We start from the raw sequence: 22,754 nt of genomic DNA on the forward strand, positions 1-22,754 counted from the left end.
TAGAAAAATATTTATCAGCATTGATGGTCCTGCATCAGTAAAAACTACAGGGAAATAATAAAAAAAAAACAAAACAAAAAAAAACTGAAAAAACAAATACCTCTCATCTCTGGGCCATGCTCCACCAGGATCGGGACCCTTTACATCAATTTTATACCAGAACATATAACAGTACATGAAATGCTACATTGTCAGTATAGAGACCCCGCAGAAGCCTCATAAATTACGAAAGAAAGAGAGAGAAACCGGCTCAACCGACGTATTGACTGCGGCGGCAGCAAGATACAGCACAGGAATGTGTATACGGGGAAGGGGAAGCCGGTCAGACATCCACAAATGTGTGCATCCCTATGTCTGGCATAGGGATCTATCTGTATATTACCTAAACACGGGATGTCTGGGAGACTGAGGCACTCACCTGCCGTTGGTCACTGCTGAAATGTATTCACCCATCGCCGAGGAGCCTTCACTTTACCCAGTAGCCACGAGGACCCCATATCTACCTGCAATACCCTTGTAGTCTCTACAGGCAGGAGATTTGCATGGAGCAGGGGGACAGCTGAATCCCCTCTGTCTTCACCATCTCATGGACACCAGGCTCTGCCCAGACCTGGCTTGTTTATGGGCTGTATGGGATCTCTAGTAGGACACTTACGACCTGTCACAAGATAACTGGGATCTTTGAAGTTGATGCTTCTGATAATCCTTCAAATGAACCAGCCCTGATGTAACTAATAAGATGTCTGGATAGAGTAGAGTTACAACCCTTACCCCCTAATAGCACTAAAAAAAAAAAGGCACAGAAACTCCTCACCACTCCACCCACAATGCTTAACAACCACAAGTAAGGTCCTGTTGTCCCCTATGGAGACAGATCTGGTTTGTCCTGCACTTATGTAAATGTTCTATATGATTGAGCTGAGTAACACTTGTGTTGTATAAACAGCGATTGTCCCTAATTCTGCAGTCTCAGGTTACTCCATCACTTGTAACACCTGACTAAGCAATCTTTCCTATAGAATCCCCGCAGATTGTCCATGTGCCCCCTTCCCGCCTTTGATCAGTCTCTTTTCCTTCGCTCTCCACACGGATGCTGACGTCTTAATAAATCCCCTTTAAAGCACCAGTTTACTCTCATCCCGACACCGACGCTCTGGCCAAACAGACTAAAGAATCTAACGTAGGGAGGGAAAAACATTCGGATGTCTGGACGTGGAGTGTGTTCATCATCCCCTGGAGTCATAAGAGAAACTGGTGCTTTAAAATTATCATTTTTATTTTTCATGTATAATAATAAAAATAAAAAAAATTTACAAACTCAAGTATCCTTGATGCCTGTCAGTCTGTGTGGAATGTATTGTGCTGCCCCTACCATCTGACACCATTGCAACCATTGCAGAGGCAGTTCCACGATGGAGCGGCACATTCACCTCGGATAGTCGCCTCCGGTGGAGTGTACCCCAGTACTCCCCACATTACACAACGCATCTCATGGACCTGGCTGTCCAGACAGTGAATGACTGAGTAAGGGCTGAACCCTTATGGACTGGCAGTGTCCTTGCTGCATCTATCAGCTTCTGCACCCCGGATTGTCCTAGCACGATCACACATATTAACCCTCTTTGGCACATTTTAAAAACCAAAGCTGTACAATAACCTTTTACAAAAATTTTTTTTTTCTTTATAAAATATATACATATATTTTTCTTTTTCTATAAAAATACAATCTGGGTATATGCAAGATGGCAGGCAGGATGTGGGTGCAGCCCTAGTCTCAGAGGCTCAGCATAAGAAGGCATAAGTTAGCAGAGAGCGAGAGTTTTGCGGAGGAAGGGCTGCGTTTGGTCGCTACAGTTATGAATTGTGTCCTGAGAAAAGATTGGTTATGTTTCTGTAACCTGAAACACTCAGCTTCATGATCAAAAACAAATATAAAAAACTTAAATATAAAATCTACCCCTTGTATGGCAGCGCCGCGCTTCTGGACAGAACCCTCCTCCACCTATAGCTGCTCACTGTCCCTCCACAGCCGATAGGAGGAGAAATACTGGCACAATGTCTGGAATGAATCTGCTCGCTCATAGAAGCTATCATGTTGCTCTTCTTCCATTTTAGCCTTAAAATGAGAAACGACTGTCTGAGACCTTCAGTAACCAAGTCTCGTAGTCAGCGTCCACCTCTTCCCAGAATCCTTTGCGTCCAACTTATATAAACAGTTCTGGGCATGGAGGGTGGAGTTTGGGTCCAAAGGGTTTGTCTTTGATATTCACCATCCCCCACCCATGTCCTTATTCATCAGAGTCCGGCTTCACATCCAACATTGCATGAAGCTCTTCCGGCACATATCCCAGGAGACTTTGCAAATCACATACAAAGCGGTAGACGTATCGCTTTCCAGCTGTCTTGTGAATGATATTCTTGTCGTAGTAATACCGCAGACCGCGACTCAACTTCTCGTAGTTCATTTTCGGCTTGTTTTTCCTTTTGCCCCAACGTCTGGCAACCTGTAAGAAAGAAGATGGTTGTGACCCATCTGGCAACGCTTAAAGGAGACTGACCAGAAGAAGTGTACCCAAAAAAAAAATCTCTTTACTAAAAATCCTCACAGGTCAGGATTAGTGATGATGGAACAGCGAGAATTTTCAGGTTCGTTCGAACTCTAATCCTTCGATTTTGAATGAAAAGCCGATGGTTCGAGTTGGAATAAACCCTAAAAATTCACGCTGTTTGATCATCCCTAGTGAGGATTAATGATGAGTGAACTTGCCAAACCAGAACCCAAATGCTCGCCATTGCACTCCACGGGCCAGGAGACTTTGGATGCAGCCCTAGGGAGTTCTGGAAAACATGGATACAGCCATAGGCATCCAACTTCCCCAGCTACTGGGAGTCAAATGCTGAGCAGCTAGTTTCCGACGTACCCGAACGTTTGGTAAATTGGCTCATCACTAGTCATGATGTAATGCTAAAGTTTTGGCGACTTACCTCATCTGGGTCAGAGAGTTTGAACTCCCAGCCATCGCCTGTCCAGCTGATAAATGATTGGCACGACTTGTCTGTTAGAAGCTCTAAGAGGAACTGCCAGAGCTGGATGGGTCCACTGCCTGGAGGAAGGAGATAGGGAGACATGAATGTTGTGAACCTGACGAAGAGGCACGTAACAGCAGCTAGAAACTAAATACAAATTTCCGGAAGTGACAGCAGGAAGTGGTGGCTGTTCCTGCCCCTCTAGTGGTCATCACCTGTGTCCCGCCATGATTAATAGTATTTATCAGTCAAAAGTATCAAATTCAAACACAATTCTGTTGTCAGTTTTGGAGAAATGTAAAAAAATAAAAAAAAGGTTCGCTTTTTGTGGGTGGAAACAATTGAATTTGGTCATCTTCAGGGATGCGGAACCTTCGTCCCTCCAGCTGTTGCAAAACTACAGTTCCCATCATGCCTGTACGGCCAAAGGAATGGACTTAAGGGGTTTTCCAGGCAAAACATAATGATCAGCGCCTTACCAAGTGAACAGAGCCGATAGTAGATGTCTCTGTTCACTATGTGATGACTGGACCTGGTGCACAAAAGGTACCAAAATGTCACCACACAGTGAATGGAGCCAACTGCTTCTAGCCCCGGTGACTACGTAGTGCAGTAAGAGGATAGCGCATTATTTAAAAAAGACCTGTCGCCACCTTTGTCTGTTTTAGCAAATATTATATAATTATATATATACGTGTATATATATATATATAATGCCCATGAACTAACAATTCTGCATCAGCAATTTTTGTAACTCTTTGATGTGGCGTTCACTATTCTTACTAGAAATGTATGACTAAGTTGCCAACTGGGCGTTTTTTAGTTGGGGGGGGAGGGGCAAGAGATTAAAATAAGATGTCAGCACCACCGTCAGTGACTCGACTCCCTATGTTAAAACAAAGGGAAGAACCTAACATGTTTATTGCTGAACAGAGGTCAACCGAGTGTCCTCATAGGCAAAGACAACTTCTCCAGGCATCTGGAAGTAAGGGATTGAACGCTGCATATAATCCATGATTGTGAGCGGCTGCGGCATGGTGACATCACACCTTACCCCTGAAGGGATACGGTCTATTCCATTTGGCCAGAACAATGCATCTACTGAGACTTGTGGCCATTAGCATCTCCCCTCTTCATTACTTAAACATGTGACTGCTCCGAGGACGGGCCTGGATTCCTGAGCCCTGGTGGTGGTAACTGGCTGGAAAGTCCCCGAGCAACCACTGGTTGATAACAGCGTGCTTGTGTCCCCTGCTACAACCCAATGACCCCTAACCTGAAAAGGGTTCAAACACTACACACAGTCAATGGGACTCACATGCTATCCCTAGGCACAATGCAGCCTCTGTTACTGACCACAGCCGGGCATGGCGGCCTGATCGATTCAGTCACATGATAGGAATGCACTAGCCTCACCGGGAAAAAATGTCTCCCCATTCTGTAACTGGGGGGGAAAGGGAACCCTGATTCTAAAAATAAAGCATTACTAGACAGACCCCTCTTCTGTCCCCTTCTCAGGACACTGTCTGGACTGCAGCTACATAATGGCTGCCTTATCACTGCACTAAACACAGCGAGCTTTAATAGAGAGGCTGGAGATGGGGAAGAGACAGCAACAATTCTGCATCTACAATTATTCACAATGCGGAGGCCAATGCACTAAGAAGGGACTGAAATGAATTGTGACCTGTGCACACTTTTGGCTCAGGCCTTTAGGCCACAGCTGTGAGCCCAGCGACCGCAAGTCCCAGGGGCGCTCGGAGGAAGGAACGTTCCCAGGCTCACAAGAGCATTTTCTGTTTAAATAAGAAAAATATTTCTTTAGATATCAAGTGGCCGACGTACGGTCTTATCCTTCCGCTTCTACGGCGCCTCTTACCCCGGACTCCATGTTGAGTCGTCTATGTTTTAACAGCATATTGTAATTTTAATTGGGAATGTATTATAATCTTCTGCCATCTACATTAGATAACCCATGTCGTTCAGGGATCGGGGGGTTAAACCCAAAAATGTTGATCACTCTCATCTGCAATGACTGTTCCAGGGACAGCGGCCTCTGATACAAGCCACCTACCCCCAGGCACAGCCAGATTGCCTGCGTCAGGATCTATGTAAACACAATGTCCAAACCTTCTCCTCCATCTGGTGAGAAGACTTGCAGAGCTGCCGCCCGGGAATTACATCCTCATCCCCACTGTGTACATATTTGTGGCCTGGGAGAGTATATGGATGTATAGTTTGTGTATCTCTGTTGAAATTGTTTAGGAAAAGATTGGTAACTTGTGTGGTCAGACCCTGGGGAAGAGGGGGGGGGGGGGGGGGGCGGGGCGCTCCACACTTATTGCTGCAGAGTCTATAATGAACGGCTCATGTGACGGTGGATAAGGGCATCCTACGTGTAATACTGCAACCCCTCAATAAAAGGTAGAATGTGGCAAGTGATGCATTACAGAAAGGGGCCATGGCTGTGCAGAAACAAGCGGAGAGGGCACAACGATACAGCAACAAGAGGTACTATGCCAATGCAGTAATGAGGGGTGCCCTGTCAATATAGTAATAGGGGAGGCATGGTTATACAGGTAGGTGTGTGAATGGTTACAAAACAACAATACATTTACAAGTCACAGTTTCTTATATTAGTGATGAGTAGAGATGATCGAACATCGGAGAATCCTAGGTTCGATCGAACTCGAACATACTCTAGGTAATAGGCTGAATCCCAGAGTTCCAGGCGGTCCGCGGACACTCTCCTACTTCCCCACGGACCGGGAAGGCATCAGCAGTCTAATGCGGAAGGTTGGGGTATGCTCGAGTTCGATCGAACCTAGGATTTCCCGATGTTCGATCATCTCTAGTGATGAGCAACATCTGACCATAAGATGACCACTTTTACAATGACAGCAACTAGTAATACAGGACAATAGAAAAGTTTGAGAACACCACATTTTCAAGATAAACTTTAGAGGTGACCGAAGTTACAGTAAGTTTGGGTTTCATGACTATCTTCTCCAGCCACCAGGAGTCAAGTGCTGAGCAAACCTGAACTTACTGTAAGGGCCCTATTCCACCAGACGATTATCGTTCAATCGTTCGAATCTAAACGATAATCGTTCGGTTGAAATGCAGTTAACGATTAACGACTGAACGAGAAATCATTGATCGCTTTATAAGACCTGGACCTATTTTTGTCGTTGCTTGTTCGCAAAACGTTCGCATTGAATAAGACGTCGTTCGCAGTAAATACGAACGCAATAGCAAAGAAAAAACTATCGCAAATACGATCATAAGTAACAATTATCGTTCCATGGAAATGAGTGAACGTTTTCAGGTCTTTCGCTATAGCGGTCGTTTGAGATCGTTAATTGTTAACGATTATGCGAACGATAATCGTCCGGTGGAATAGGTTAACTCATCTCCAATAAACTTCTATAACAGGATCACTTGAAATGGTTCTCAGGGAGACAACAGCTGCCAGTGTAGATGTAACAATGGCTGAATATAAGAGTACCGCATCGCCCTTCACAGCAGCTGATCAGATGTTGGTTCACATTGTGGAATCTAGTTGCTATGACAGACTTCTCTCTGCAGGGGTAGGGAACCTTGGCTTTCCAGCTGATGCAAAGCTACAACTTCCATCATGCCTGGACAGCCAAAGCTAAAGGCATGATGGGAGTTGTAGCTTTGCATCAGCTGGAGAGCCAAGGTTCCCTACCCCTGCTTTATCGAATGACCTAGAATAGCACAGGCCCACACTGTCATCGTCTGGGGCTATATTTCGTGACATTCTGTAATCACGCGTTCTCCATGGCTAACACCTCTCAGCTATGCTTAGTGAGCTCCACTAGGGTCCCAGCGCCTCAGATACTATCACCTCAGTCACACACATGAAGGTGTGAAAGTGACTTATAACGGAAAAATAAGAACCTAAAAGCTGCTTTTGATGTTGTTTCAGGCGCAGCTTCAGGTTTATTATCAGAAGCAGAAATCATGACCCAATTTAAGAAGCTGCAGCGAGGAGTGTCAGGCGCCCCCCTCCACCCACTCACTACCAGGCAGTTTGCAGCCTCCAGTTCATGTCTTCCATACCAGCTGCAGCTGGAATTTCAGGCATTTAAGCACCACGCAGAAGAAGCAGGTTGCTGTGTATCAGCCCCACGCCCTGGCACCTCACAGGATTTCCTCTGCCTCACTGCACAGAAAACTCTTACAATGTAAGAACGTTACCTGTGTATCCGGCCAGAGCAGCGGCAGGGATGACCGGCTTGTCTTTATTCAGCTCAGCTCGGTCTCTCACATAGTCCTTGAAGGTTCCTTTAGGTTTGTGGTTGGGTAGTGCAGGCTGGTAGTCCTCAGAGTCAAAGCTGTCGTAGGAGGGAACGCGCTGAAGGCTGTTATAGGAAGACTGACTGCTCCAGGATTGGGTGAGACGGTCACAGCTGTCATGACTCTCAATGCTTTCAAAGGACTCCTGTCCTCCGAGCTTACCTGTCCGGAGGGAGGGAAGACATCATAGTATAAGCATCAATCTGCACATCCATGATAATTATGTCTAGGCATAAGGCTCTTTTTAAAAATGGACATTGCAAGAGATCCATACAGGGAATGTATCAGTCCCTGCACCAGTGCTAAGGAGCATTTGTGCATATAATGTCCTTCAATCTCCTGCTATGTGTAAACTTGGCGCAGAAAATGATAAATCCCCCACAGTCCTGTGTGCACGCACCTTCTGTGTAGATCTATTTGTTATGTAGCTATTCCCCATTACGTTTTTCATTCAGTTCTATAGGACTCAGGGATTTAAGCAAACATTCCTTACCCTGACTATACATTACTAGGAGGATTGACACAATACTCATTTATTAAATATTTTTGGATCGAATTTGTCCTGGCGGCTGACAGGATCTGCTCACAGGGTCATGTGAGAGTCACTTTCTATACCTAGGGTCTCAGCAGCTGATCTATATTTTGCACGCAAGCGGCTAGTTGTCAGGTCTTAAAGCAGTGCAAACGTCCAAACATTTACGTGCAGATGACACTGGAAATTCTGTACACATGCCCTAGTAAGTTAGAATAGGGCTGATGCATGGGACATTTCCAAGTCTAGACTGTGACAGGTACGCTTTAAAGGGATATTTCTGCTGATATTTCTCTTCTGTGGATGGGATGCACAGAAGGGAAACCTTCATCCTTAAGGCTATCTCCGTGTATTTAGTAGTTATATCCAGAGGCTAATCAGACCCCCCCCCCCCCCACACACACATGAGTACCGTTCTGGCCCACTCCTTTGATATTCATTGGGAGGGACGGGCTGGCAGGGGGCAGATCGGTGCTCTGGGGGGCAGTAGGCCCACCCTCAGTGCTCCAAAGCCCCAGATATGTGTGTTTGTAATATTGCTGCCCAAAATCCCGCTGCACGCCGCTCCACATCTTACCTCGGCTGATCCGTCCCACACACATGTTATCTGGTGACACAACCTCCTGCTTGATAGTGAAGTAGTCTCCCTGGAGTGAGTCTGGCGGTAAGGGGTCTCGCAGGAGCGGAGAAGGGTATTCAGTCTCATATTTCAGGGACAAGAGCTCCTCTGAGCTGATGGGGTGCAGGGTCTGGTAGGATTCTGTAATGAAGCTGGGCTCAGAGAACTCAGATGGTGGTACACACTGTGGATGTTCTATGCCGTAACCTGCAACACATGACATAACTTATATGAGTTACATCCCAGGACAGAGGTCAGGGGTAGGGAATAGAGATGAGTGAACCTGGAGCATGCTCGAGTCCATCCAAACCTGATCATTTGGCATTTGAGTAGCGGTGGATGCTGAAGTTGGATAAAGCCCTAAGGCTATGTAGAAAACATGGATATAGTCATTGGCTGTATCATGTTTTCCAGACAACCTTAGAGCTTTATCCAACTTCAGCAGCCCCCGCTAATCACATGGCGAACGATCAGGTTCGGAAGGACTCGAGCATGCTCCAGGTTCGCTCATCTCTAGTAGGGACCCTTAGCCCTCCAGCTGCTGCAAAACTACAACTCCCATCATGCCCTGGCAGTCAAAGATAAAGCTTTGGCTGTCCAGGCATGATCGGAGTTGTAGTTTTGCAACAGCTAGAAAGCTAAGCTTCCCTACCCCTGCCCTAGGGTGTTGCTGCTGCATCACTTTGGTGGCTGAAGTGAATGGAGTGAGTGCTCAGAATACATGCAAACCTACGGTGCTCAATACCACACAGCAAGAGATACATGTAAAGTTACACAACTTTCTTCAAGCTGCGAAGTCTGTAGCAGGTGACTTCTGACTGCAGCAACTAACATGGCCCCATGTGAGCAATCCTGTAACTTTCAGTTGGACTTGTGTAATACTCACTGATGAAGTAGTCAGAGGTATATCTGGACTCGGGGTACGCTGGAGCCAGCTCACTGGTTTGGTACAGTTTGGAATCTTCTGGGCCAAATGGTGAAAAAGAAGATAAAAAGAAAAAAAAAATTAATTATTGAGAGCTATGGAAGGATGCAGTAAAATACAACCTCACCACCATCATTACATTTGCAGGGTTGTGGACCGGATTATATGAGGCCATGTTCTCCTGATGCAGTTGATATGGTTTTTGATGCATTTTTTATTGCCTAACATATAAACAGACTAAACCATTAAAACAAGAGTGGTCAGTGTATTTCCTGGGGCGATTACCGGCAGACTATGCTAATTGTTACAATGTTGCATCATTATTAGCAAAAAACACGAAATACAATTCCTTTTTTTGCATGTGAAACACGGTTTTTCTAACACATTTCACTGTATACTTGTGTATACATTTATCATCTGTTCCTGGCTTTGTTTCCCATAACTGCAATGTAAATCCTAAGTGTGTGAACACAGCCTCAGAGTTTTTATTTCATTAGATTGTGAACTTTAGATTCTCTGTTTAATAAAAGCACAAGAGAATCAGTCATAGAGGATAAGATGCCCCACACATGACAACGCATATACATTACCTTTCTGTAAGATTTCTAAGTGTTCCCATAAGATGTCTCCTACAAAATCTGGTGCCAATTCCAGGAAACAATCCTTGCCAAGAGCGCACAGCGCAGCCCCGCTCAGGTGAAACTTCTGGAAGTCTACACCCTTCAAGGTGAACTCGTTCACTGCCCACGACACCCAGTCCCTGACGTGAGCGTCCGTCCATTCTCGAGGATCTGGTGGAAGGACAGCAGTAACAGTATTTATATACAGCTGTATACAATGAACGGCATTAAATCATACTCCAGAATCTCTTCTATTAATCTGATCTGACTGCACCCCCTGTATAGGCTGGAACAATTAATGGCCCATCCACTATGCTTCCAGCCCTGTTCCCTGTATAGTAAGGGTACCATGGCTCTTCAGAACTGTTCAGCCACCAATCATTTCAGCCCAGAAAACACACTATATGTAACACACTTATCTATAATATAAAATCCTTTAGAAGTCTCACCTATAGGAATGCCAAGGCGTTGCTGCTCCTTGGAGAAGCCGCTGAAGGTGGCCCGGAGAGCCTGAGACATCATCTCCTTACTGCTGGGTGTCAGGAGAGGCACGTCCGCGCACTCCATGTCTGCAATAGAGACAAAAGAAGACATCAGGGATATTCAATATCATTTGTTCCCTATGTCACATTTATCACTCGTCTCTTACACCAAAGCCGGCTACAATATCGGCTAAAACATACTATCCCTGCCACTTAAAACCTGATACTATATTGTCAGTGCAGGTAAAGTATATTAGTCTAGACCAGGGGTGGGGAACCTCCGGCCCGCGGGCCGCATCAGGCCCCTGAGACCTCCCGATGCGGCCCGCGGCCCGCAGCTCCCCTGTGATGCTCGCCGCTCTGCTGGGGAAGAAGCCGGCATACACCGCATCCTCCGGTGTCTGTGACAGCTGGCGGACACCGGAGGATGCTGTCTGTGCCGGCTCCTTCCCCAGCAGAGCGGCGCGTGTCTTCAGTCTCCTGCGGGCCGCGCGCGATGACGTCATTTCATCGCGCGCCGCCTGCAGGAGAAGACCGGCACAGAGGACCTGGGAGAGAAGAGGACCTGGACTGCGTGGGAGCGGAGGTAAGGTGAGTGGGATGTTTATTTTTTTATTTGGGGGTTAACTAGGATCCCAGGGACATGACTGATGGGGGGGGGACAACTAGGCTACCAGGGACATGACTGATGGGGGGGGGACAACTAGGCTACCAGGGACATGACTGATGGGGGGGGGACAACTAGGCTACCAGGGACATGACTGATGGGGGGGGGACAACTAGGCTACCAGGGACATGACTGATGGGGGGACAACTAGGCTACCAGGGACATGACTGATGGGGGGACAACTAGGCTACCAGGGACATGACTGATGGGGGGACAACTAGGCTACCAGAGACATGACTGATGGGGGGGGAATAACTAGGCTACCAGGGACATGCCTGATGGGGGTTAACTAGGCTACCAGGGACATGACTTGGGGGTTAAGTAGACTACAAGGGGCATCACTGGGGGTTAACTACAATAGCAGGGGCACTAGGGGAACAATACTTTGCCTTGTCCTGGGTGCTGCAAACCCACGCTACTAACTGCCGCGCACGGTATGCGGCCCTCAAATGATTTTATTAATGCCCGACCGGCCCTCGACATGGAAAAGGTTCCCCACCCCTGGTCTAGACAGAGCAGTTTGTAACAAACCCTCAGCTGTGTGAGTTATAAGCGCTGTACAGATTTTCAGCCTTTGGCTTTACATAAAAATGTTTCTATTCTCTGACAGCGAGAAGAAATCTTAGAAATGAGGAATTAAAACCCAAATCCTATTACTGTGTTGTCTAATATTTATTATAGAGGACTGGCCCCTTTAATGGTAGATGAGAAGGCTTTGTACCCCACATAACAGAACGGCCTGTAGCGCTCACAGCTTCACCCCATCCCACCGGGTCACTGATCACATCGTCTGGCGCACCATGTGAGAACGTTTTATGAAGAGATGGTATCGCGGCCTCGGTGATGCTTCTAATAATAATAATAATGGAGACTCCTTCCAGGAACAGTTTGCTGTGTCATACAGCGCTCCCGGCTGCCAAATGTCGAGCGCTTCTACACAGAACATGACAAACCCAGATTTACCTCTAGGAACAAATAAGTTGCCAAATCTCAGAGCCAAAGCTGTAGCTGCATATCCTGACGCCCCGGGCTGTGCCAAGTACACAGCCCCCCACCCAGCAGAAGAGCCCCCCCATCTCTAGTGCATTCACATACGGCAGGGTTTATCCAGGCTCCATGTTTATGGGGGTGTATTAATCTACACTGACTCCCAACGTAGCGTCCTGACAGTCAGATTATTGTCCAGGCCGTGTGAGAGCAATGAACCAGTCAATGATTATCTACATGTATAACTAGAACAATAGAAATCAGCTGGTGACATTGCACAGTGACAAAAAGCCCCGGATGTGCATGAGCTGGGCCTACCTTAAAGGGGTTATCCAGCGCTACAAAAACATGGCCACTTTTGCCCCACTCTTGTCTCCAGCTCCATTTACTTCAATGGAACAGAGTTTCAAACCCCACCCAATCTGGAGACAAGTTTGGGGCAAAAGTGGCCATGTTTCTGTATTACTGGATAACCCCTTTAATAAAGGACAATCGCCCCCATCATTGCAGATGGCTGCCCCTTCAGAGTACAGGGAGACTTGGCTGGATATCCAGTGTGTGGCTTATAATGCAAACAACAACTTAGGATGTCTTCCAGAAAAAAGGAGGAAAGAACCCCCCATCCTTCCATGTATGAACAGTATATTACACTGGACATCTGTAAAGAACACAGGAGATGGTTTATTAAGCAGAATGCTCACAGATTCTGGTTAAATGATGGACATCAGATATGGTGCACGCTCTGGTGTAGTGTTACTAATCAATACTTTACATGGGTCGTATCACCCACAACTGGAGACACTGCAACTAATCTCCAACCTGGGTGAAACTACAACTCCCATGATACCTTCCTTCCAAAACTGGCTGGGAGTATTCACCTGTCTTATGGGTCAGCCCATCCCTGGCTCATAGTAGCCGCTCAGGATCTCAGTGACTCAGCGTCTGTGACGCCTCCAGGGGCTGCATTTCAGCAGCATGAATGTGGCCCTGCGAGCTGCTCCAGGAATCTTCCTTTGTCCTTACTTAGCCTTTAAAGCGTTTTAGAGGAGGCTCCAGGACACCGACCCAGCATTGTGCACAGGGTAATAAAGATCTGAGCAACCTGACTGCAGGGGATGGGATTCTACCACCCTATAAACCAGAGATGGGGAATCTTCGGCCCTCCAGCTGTTGCAAAACTACAACTCCCATCAAGCTAAAACTTTGGCTGTCCAGGCATGATGGGAATTGTAGTTTTGCAACAGCTGGAGAGCCAAAGGTTCCCTACCCCTGCTATAAACCATATAGACATAGGAGATCAGCAGTGTGAGTGGCGGCTCCTTGTCCACCAACCAACCTCTTCACGTCCCTGACCATGGTGACCACTGCAAGGCAGCAGGACTAGGTAAATGTTGCTCATCTTTGTGACATGATCTATTGCATATCCATATAGAGTGAGGATTTTACTGGCCTATGCAGCACTACACATGTCGCATAGTAAGAATGTATCTGACAAGCCCCGGGCCGCTCTCTCCGCTCTTCTGTGGATGGGGATTTCCAGTTATTGCATAATGAAAAGGTTTGTAATTTTCTACCTTACTCTCAGTTTCATATTCACACCATTTATAGGATCTCTGCTTGCTGTCAGTGAAAAGTAATGCTGTTACATCAGTGCAAAACTGACAGCTGCATGGCTCCCTGTGAAAGAGAAAGCACTGATACACATATGCAACGTGATGTGAAAATAGCCTAAGGGTATGTTCACACTGAGTAAACCAGGAATAGGGAACCTTCAGCTCTCCAGGCATGATGGGAATTGTAGTTGTGCAACAGCTGGAGCGCTGGAGTAAACAGGCAAAACATACATCAAAATTCTGATCGGAGTGAATTTGAATTTCAATGGCGTAAATCCACCTCGAATCCCTGTCAAGAATTTACATGTTAAGCATGTGTTGACACTGAGGATACCGGGCAGAGAAGTTGCAGCGGATTCCGACGCTCGCCCCCGCTTGCATCTATGCCCGTCCAAAAGGCTCCATGCTATGGTCAGGTGGATTCCACAGTCTGCCCAAAGACTATACAAGTCCAGACGGCGGAATCCATCTGACCATAGCAAGGAGTCTATGGGATGGGCGTAGATGCAAATGGGAATAAGCGGTAGAATCCGCGGGAACGTCTCTGTGCGGATTCCTCAGTGTAGACGCACCCTAATTCCTGAAGCAGAATCGCACACGATTGCAGATTCCCCCATTAAATTCCATGGGGCTTGGTTATCGAGCAGATTTTTAATCTGTGTGTAGAATCTGCCTTGTTGCAAAGCTACAATTCCAATCATGCCGTGAGTTTGACAACCCTGCCCTAAATGATCCACTGAGCTGTGGTACCAGGATCACATCATAACCCAGCTCTTGTAAATATATAATACTGGCGCCATTGTAAAGTGAGTGCCCCCCCCCCCTCCTCTGCTCCACAATGGTCAATGAAGGGTCATTGTACTGTGTATCATTGACTGCCGCTTCTCCTATGTCACCGCACTGTGACTAACACGGGCCCACGGCTCATATTCCAGGCCCGCCTCGGCTGGTGGGCTCCTCTCACGAAGCTCACATGGGATTAGAGGAGATTATTGGGGATTATCACAGTAGTCAGGGCCTCGCACAAAGAAAAGCCGCCACTTGATGCGAGGAAGCACTTCAGATAACACACAATGGGTAAGACATTGTTACAAGCGGCACACGTGGACTCCATGTACCCAACCTAATCCCCGGCTCAGCGCCGAGCGGTCACATATCCCTCCATTAGGCCGGGCCTTGCCTACCACACAGCTATGAAAGAACCTGCCTCTATATACAGGAAGGTGGGCCGCTACTCAACGCATGAACATAAGGGATGAGAAGAGAGATCTAACATAAAACGAAAACTATATAAAACCAATGCCATATACTGCAATGAGTGTTGAATCTTTACTCCGGCGGGATACACAAACACCATTCTTATCAGGTAGACAGTAACATGTAGTAATAATAGGGGCCCTGGGTCTCACAGTGAGAGTCTGGAGTCTCAGAGTCACCGGGAGTCTGCACATAAGATATGTTGTGAGCGCCGTTGGTCTATCCAGATGTGTCAGGGTTAATTTCCGCTCTCCCCACCTCCTATGATTGAGTCATACCCATGTAACGTGAGACCACCAGTCTGTCGTCACAGCGTTCATGGGAGCTCAGTCACTGCTCCCTCTTCTGCAGCCAGATTGACTGTACTTCCCAAATATTCCCACACTACCCCATTAACCCCCTCCCAGCCGGCAGTCCTCACGCACGGCACACATGACATTTACACCCTCGTAATGTGGGAACCAGATTGGAAAGAAGCACATAGCTGCGCCGGAGCAGCTGAAGAAAGGGTTAAAGGGTCTTGCTGGCTCCCCTCTCACATGTGGCTTCAGAGGAGGCAGATTGCAGCACCCACTGATTCCACTCCCAAGGACAAATTTCTCACACCCCCAGCGGTGCCCCCTTTCATATGGAAGTCATTTCAGTCATAAGAGCGGCCCCCTTACAGGAATTTCTTCTCACAGTCTTGTTGTGCAGCTCCCTCAGGGAACCAGGGTAAATCTTCTCACCCCCCCAGATAGGGGCTGAATGTCTGCCCCACCTCACGCTCACAAGATGTCAGGACGCCATTATCACAACATCCCATCACCCAGACATGTGGGAAAAATTCCAAACAAACCAGAATATGTGCAGCCCCTCGCTGACAGGCCCGGCCGCCATCACACAGGACTCGCTGGGCCTCAAACTCGGCCATAAAGATGTGGAATATATGTGCGGGGCCTGTGACTATTGGGGGGTTCTCTGGTCATTTACCTCCACATCTGACCATAAGGACTGTGGTCCACACAAAGGTCCTGAACACTGGAGCAAGTGGAGAGAGGCAGAGACTCCATACTGCTTGGTTACAAGGAAAGAGGGGGACGACACCACTGAACAACAGTGCAGAACTATTATAGTGATCTGGCAGTGGTAGTCACCTGGCTATTATATTGATCTGGCTATGGTAGTCACCTGGCTATTATATTGATCTGGTTGTGGTAGTAACCTGGCTATTATATTGATCTGGTTGTGGTAGTAACCTGGCTATTATATTGATCTGGTTGTGGTAGTAACCTGGCTATTATATTGATCTGGCTATGGTAGTCACCTGGCTGTTATAGTGATCTGGCTGTGGTAGTCACCTGGCTATTATAGTGATCTGGCTGTGGTAGTAACCTGGCTATTATATTGATCTGGTTGTGGTAGTAACCTGGCTATTATATTGATCTGGCTATGGTAGTCACCTGGCTGTTATAGTGATCTGGCTGTGGTAGTCAACTGGCTATTATAGTGATCTGGCTGTGGTAGTCACCTGGCTATTATAGTGATCTGGCTGTGGTAGTAACCTGGCTATTATAGTGATCTGGCTATGTTAGTCACCTGGCTATTATAGTGATCTGGCTGTGGTAGTCGCCTGGCTATTATAGTGATCTGGCTGTGGTAGTAACCTGGCTATTATAGTGATCTGGCTATGGTAGTCACCTGGCTATTATAGTGATCTGGCTATGGTAGTCACCTGGCTATTGTATCAACAGAAACTGCCCATAAATATTGAGTACGCAGCTCCTATTATGAGGCAGCCATCCTCCCCGATTCCTAATTCACACTACCATCCTCTCCTGACTGACCATGTAGCATCTCCTCTTCTGCACCAGGATACACAGGGTTAAAACCGAGAAGCAGTCCTCCATGTGCTCCACACATCAGAGCCTAATGCTGGGTTTACACGTAGCGATAATCGTACGATTAACAATTTCGAAGTAACAATTTTTTTAATAATGCGTCAGCGTTTAGACGGAACGATATATCAGACAGAAAAATCGTTTTGCGATCACTTAAGCCTATCTCACACATTGGTTAAATCGGTGAACGAATGTTTACACAGAACAATCTGCAAATTTTTTGCGAACGACCAACGACGATTTGAGAACATGTTCAAAAATCAAAATGAACAATTTCTCGCTCGTCGCTTGATCGTTCGCTGCGTTTACATGTACGATTATTATTCGAATTTATTATCGTGCAAATTCGCATGATCGTTCCGTGTAAACGCAGCATTAACCCTTTCTACATATACTGGAACTGAGGGCCTCCCTGCTCACACACCACACAGGGCACCTGACATGTCAGACGTCACACGTGTAATGGGGTCCACAACAAACACCTGGGAGGGGGCAACTAAGAAGGCACGAGCTTTATAGTAAGGACTCCTTCACACTTATTACAGATCCACATTATACATATATGTCTGTGTGTGTTTTAATGTATTTGACGCTTCTTTTAATACTTATGTTCTGACAGATTCAATTTCTACACAAGTCGGCTGGATGGAAACTGCATAATCTACAATGTTTGCATAAATCATACATACAGTTTTTTATGCAGTTTTGATGTTGCTGGAATATGGATGTGGTAATTGTAACTACATGTTCATATTGGATGTATATTTTTTATACAAAAGTGTGAATGATGCCTAAGATTAAAAAAAGAGACTTGTTTCAGTCACCGGTAATAAAATGCTGAACCATTGGACTCAAGTGTGCTCCAGCTCCGCTCATCTCTAGTGACCATGTACTATAGACAATTGCTTTATAATGGGGTTTTCTAGAACATGGTATTATTCTTCCAGTAAAAGCACCACACTTCTCCATAGGTCGTGTCTGGTATTGCAGCTCAGAATTAGAAGGGCTGTGTTGATATACCAGACATGACCTATGGACCAGTTTGGTGCAGTCTATGGAAACATAATCACTGCATTCTTGGTACATGGTTTCTAAAAATACAAAGCTGTGCCAGCGCTTTAAACCATGGATCATTCAGGCATCAAAATATGACTGTAACATGTCATTAGTAATGAATAAGCCAAAAAAAAAAAAAAAAACAGTAACCTCCAATCTTTTCTCTTGGAGACTCCAAGTGTCAGTATCAGTGGTCTGTCCACCAGCCTTGATGTTTATAGATATAGGTCACATATATAACAGCTGGGAGCCAGGCTGTCCCCTTTGGCCGTGAGTTGGGTGGTGGTATAAGGTGGAGCACTCCTCTTACCAGCATGATGAGGACGGTGTGGAGCGCACTTCTGTCACTGACAGAGTTCTGACAAGAGGTGTAAAACCGCAGCAGGGCCGGCTCCTGTCCCCTCACCCTGACCATGTAGAGCCTGCGTGCCGGGACTCTTCTGAGTCTCAGCCCAATAACCCCGATCAAACACCCACACAAAGACTCTCAGAGCCCTTTATACTGGCTGAGTGCACTTTATTGCACTGAGTAAAAGAGATGAACCAGGATTCGGGGAAGAGACACAAAGCAGGTTTTAAGACCCCATGCATGAAGACTTAGTCATGTCAACTAGGAGAGTCATTTAGGGGAATGTGTTAACTATATTACACTGTGCAAATTGTTACAAGGTGGTCGCTGTCTCATGGACTCTACAATAGACAGCAAATACTTACTGAGGCCACTCCTGCCCACAGAGACAACATGTAGGGTGTGTGAGAGAGGGGGATCCTAGCATATATAACACGGACTGGATGGTTCTGCTCAGAAACTAAAATATTTGTGTGTGTGTATATTATATACATATATATATATATACATATATATATATATACATATACATACATATACACACACAATATACCAGAAATATACCTATGTATACTGACATTTGTTGTTTTCCATTGTTAGCCATCCACAAGCAGGGGCTTATTACACACATACCCAGCACATGTACGGAGGTCGCTGTCCTGACCCCAGAGACGTGCGGCGTTGAGCAATCCCTGATCGGGAAGATAGTGATGACGTCATCGGATTCCTAGATTCCAGTACAGAGAAATGTGCCCAGTGTTTCCCAATCATCATCTGCTCCAGCCGCACAGACAGATCAGCATGAATGAGGGGCTTATACTAGACATAGACCGGAATATCTACAACCGGTAATAAATAGTGAGACCTCTGAAGGGCCACAATCCCTACATCATCCATACTACAACTGGACAATCACAGCCCCTACATCATCCATACTACAGCCCCAAGACTGGACAATCACAGCCCCTACATCATCCATACTACAGCCCCAGACTGGACAATCACAGCCCCTACATCATCCATACTACAGCCCAAAGACTGGAAAATCACAGCCCCTATATCATCCATACTACAGCCACAAGACTGGAAAATCACAGCCCCTACATCATCCATACTACAGCCCCAAGACTGGACAATCACAGCCCCTACATCATCCATACTACAGCCACAAGACTGGAAAATCACAGCCCCTACATCATCCATACTACAGCCCCAAGACTGGACAATCACAGCCCCTACATCATCCATACTACAGCCACAAGACTGGAAAATCACAGCCCCTACATCATCCATACTACAGCCCCAAGACTGGACAATCACAGCCCCTACATCATCCATACTACAGCCCCAAGACTGGACAATCACAGCCCCTACATCATCCATACTACAGCCCCAAGACTGGACAATCACAGCCCCTACATCATCCATACTACAGCCACAAGACTGGAAAATCACAGCCCCTACATCATCCATACTACAGCCCCAAGACTGGAAAATCACAGCCCCTACATCATCCATACTACAGCTCCAAGATTGGAAAATCATAATCCCCACATCATCCATACTACAGCTCCAAGACTGGACAATCACAGCCCCTACATCATCCATACTACAGCTCTAAGAACGGACAATCACAATCCCTACATCATCCATACTACAGCTCCAAGACTGGACAATCACAATCCCTATATCATCCATACTACAGCTCTAAGAACGGACAATCACAATCCCTACATCATCCATACTACAGCTCTAAGAACGGACAATCACAATCCCTACATCACCCATACTACAGCTCCAAGACTGGACAATCACAACCCCTACATCATCCATACTACAGCTCTAAGAACGGACAATCACAATCCCTACATCATCCATACTACAGCTGGACAATCACAATCCCTTCATCATCCATACAAGTGCTTGTGGTCTGTAGACCAGAGTTGTCCTCCTAGATGACTCCTGACATTGGCGCAGGTCACCATATCCTGCCTCAGACTGATAATGTCCAAGTTCTATAAATAGGGCCACAGCCCTGACACCAGACAATCAGATCCTCCTGAGGAGTTTATACTGTATTCAGTATTGGTTTGAAGGGGGGTCAAATTATCTGGCACTCAATCTGACTTGTAATGAAGACAAAGAGAAGCAATGAGCCCTGTCATCACGTCTTATCTGTCCCAGGACCACAGACCAGGCGGACGGGCGAGGCCCTGACCAGCTCTGATCTGCAGACTGTTTACACCTCCCCAGCCCCCGCCATATGGACAAAAGACTAAATTCAAATGACGCTGATTTTCAGTGCCGGCTACAATGTAACGTCTGTGAGGTGTAAAAAGTCATAGAAACAATCAGTGCACAGAATTCATATAATGCTAAGAGATTCCATAATATACTGACACCTATGGAGAGAAGAGCTGCAGATCCTCACTCCTCTAATGTCACATAGACTCTGGAGGGATAGAGACAGGTGACAGCCCCAAACACAAGGGCGGCGATGGCTCACCCATAAATCCATCCATCTATCTAGAGCAGGGGTAGGGAACCTTGGCTCTCCAGCTGTTGCAAAACTACAAGTCCCATCATGCCTGGACAGCCAAAGCTTTAGCATGATGGGAGTTGTAGTTCTGCAACAGCTGGAGAGCCAAGGTTCCCTCCTCCCCCTGATCTAGGTTCATGTCTTCAGAATTTATCAATGAATAAAGTATCACTCCCTAATCTGTTGCTCTATAGCTGCTGCTGCTGCAACACTACTACTCTCAGCATGCCCTGGCGGCTGAATCCTGAAGTTGTAGTTTGGTAACAGGTTGGAAAACACTGAGATGGAGAATAATGTGAAAAGTCAGAAGGAATGAGGAGAGGCCCAAGAGATCAGTCCCCATCCATCCCAGAGCAGCTGACGCTGGAGCCAGGACTCTACTACTGAGTGCTGCAATGGCCACCATGTTTCTAACCAGGACTGGTCTCACATACATAAGAATCTGTGCCTAAGAGGTGTGGCAGCAGCTGCAGCCATCAGTGACTCCAGGGCCTGGTGTATCCATGACTTGTAACATTCAGCCGATCAGAGAGAACTAATCAGATTACTGTAATCTCCTTATCTGCTGCCTGAGATTCATGACCCGGCTCCCCCCCCCGCCCGCAGGTCAGCAGCAGCTGGAACCACATTCATTACATCCAATTACTGCACAGCCCTCAATGGCGGAGCCCAGGCGGGGGGTGCCCGGCCCCTGAACTGCCCATCAATGGACCAGGATATCGTCAGTGCAGTAATGAGTTAACAATGTCAGATTGTGGCACCATATGGGCAGTAATGGGCTTATGATGCCCAGTGGTGGTAACATCAGTGTGGTAAAGGGTTACTGGTGACCAGTGGTGGTAACATCAGGGTAGTAAAGGGTTACTGGTGCCCAGTGGTGGTAACATCAGGATAGTAAAGGGTTACTGGTGCCCAGTGGTGGTAACATCAGGGTAATAAAGGGTTACTGGTGCCCAGTGGTGGTAACATCAGTGTGGTAAAGGGTTACTGGTGCCCAGTGGTGGTAACATCAGGATAGTAAAGGGTTACTGGTGCCCAGTGGTGGTAACATCAGGATAGTAAAGGGTTACTGGTGCCCAGTGGTGGTAACATCAGGATAGTAAAGGGTTACTGGTGCCCAGTGGTGGTAACATCAGGGTAGTAAAGGGTTACTGGTGCCCAGTGGTGGTAACATCAGGATAGTAAAGGGTTACTGGTGCCCAGTGGTGGTAACATCAGGAAAGTAAAGGGTTACTGGTGCTCAGTGGTAGTAACATCAGGGCAATACTGGGTTAACTATGGGCAGTGATGGCATCATGAGGACAGTGCGGGGTCACTGATGTCGGGCAGTGCGGGGTCACTGATGTCGGGCAGTGCGGGGTCACTGATGTCGGGCACTATGGGGGGCCCGCCCGGGGGCACGGCGTCACTCACCGGCACAGGAGTAGGACTCATACTCCGGCTTCTCGGTCTTGATGATGGTCAGGGTGGGCTTGATGTCTAGCGCCGCTTTCATGGCTCCGGTATGTGCGCCCGCCCGTCTCTCTATTGTGATCCGCTCTTCTGAGCTCCGTCCCGCCCGAGAGAGAGAGAGAGGGAGAGCCGGGCGGAGAGAGGGCGGGGCGGAGCCTGACACCGGGGCGGGGCGGACACTGCGCGGACCAATGGGAGAGCGCGGGCAGCACGAGACCGCCCACAAAACTTCTCCCGTACAGGACTGTAACAGTGTGTAACGTTCCATGTAATAACATAGTATCACATAGTCACCCCCTACCCTGTATAACAATAGTCACCCCCTACCCTGTATAATATATCAATAGTCACCCCCTACCCTGTATAATATATCACATAGTCACCCCCTACCCTGTATAATATATCAATAGTCACCCCCTACCCTGT

General features: G+C 47.0%; 1 protein-coding gene across 2 annotated transcripts; it reads right to left on the reverse strand.

Annotated features, from left to right (window-relative positions):
* Nucleotides 1-1,395: 1,395 nt before the first annotated feature.
* On the reverse strand, nt 1,396-22,423 carry ETS1 (ETS proto-oncogene 1, transcription factor). Of its 2 annotated transcripts, none has more exons than XM_069947794.1 (8): nt 22,290-22,423; nt 10,496-10,615; nt 10,017-10,217; nt 9,388-9,462; nt 8,460-8,708; nt 7,252-7,512; nt 2,986-3,104; nt 1,396-2,504 (listed from the first exon to the last, which is right to left on the reverse strand). In XM_069947794.1, exons 1-8 carry the CDS (start codon nt 22,369-22,371, stop codon nt 2,289-2,291), a joined length of 1,323 nt encoding a protein of 440 aa, XP_069803895.1. In that variant the 5' UTR covers nt 22,372-22,423; the 3' UTR covers nt 1,396-2,288. The 2 variants fall into 2 exon arrangements, with proteins under 2 accessions (XP_069803895.1, XP_069803894.1); XM_069947793.1 differs by having other exon boundaries at nt 9,388-9,465.
* Between the last annotated feature and the right edge of the window lie 331 nt (nt 22,424-22,754).

This window comes from Dendropsophus ebraccatus, chromosome 12, assembly GCF_027789765.1.
Source record: "Dendropsophus ebraccatus isolate aDenEbr1 chromosome 12, aDenEbr1.pat, whole genome shotgun sequence".
NCBI lineage: Eukaryota > Metazoa > Chordata > Amphibia > Anura > Hylidae > Dendropsophus > Dendropsophus ebraccatus.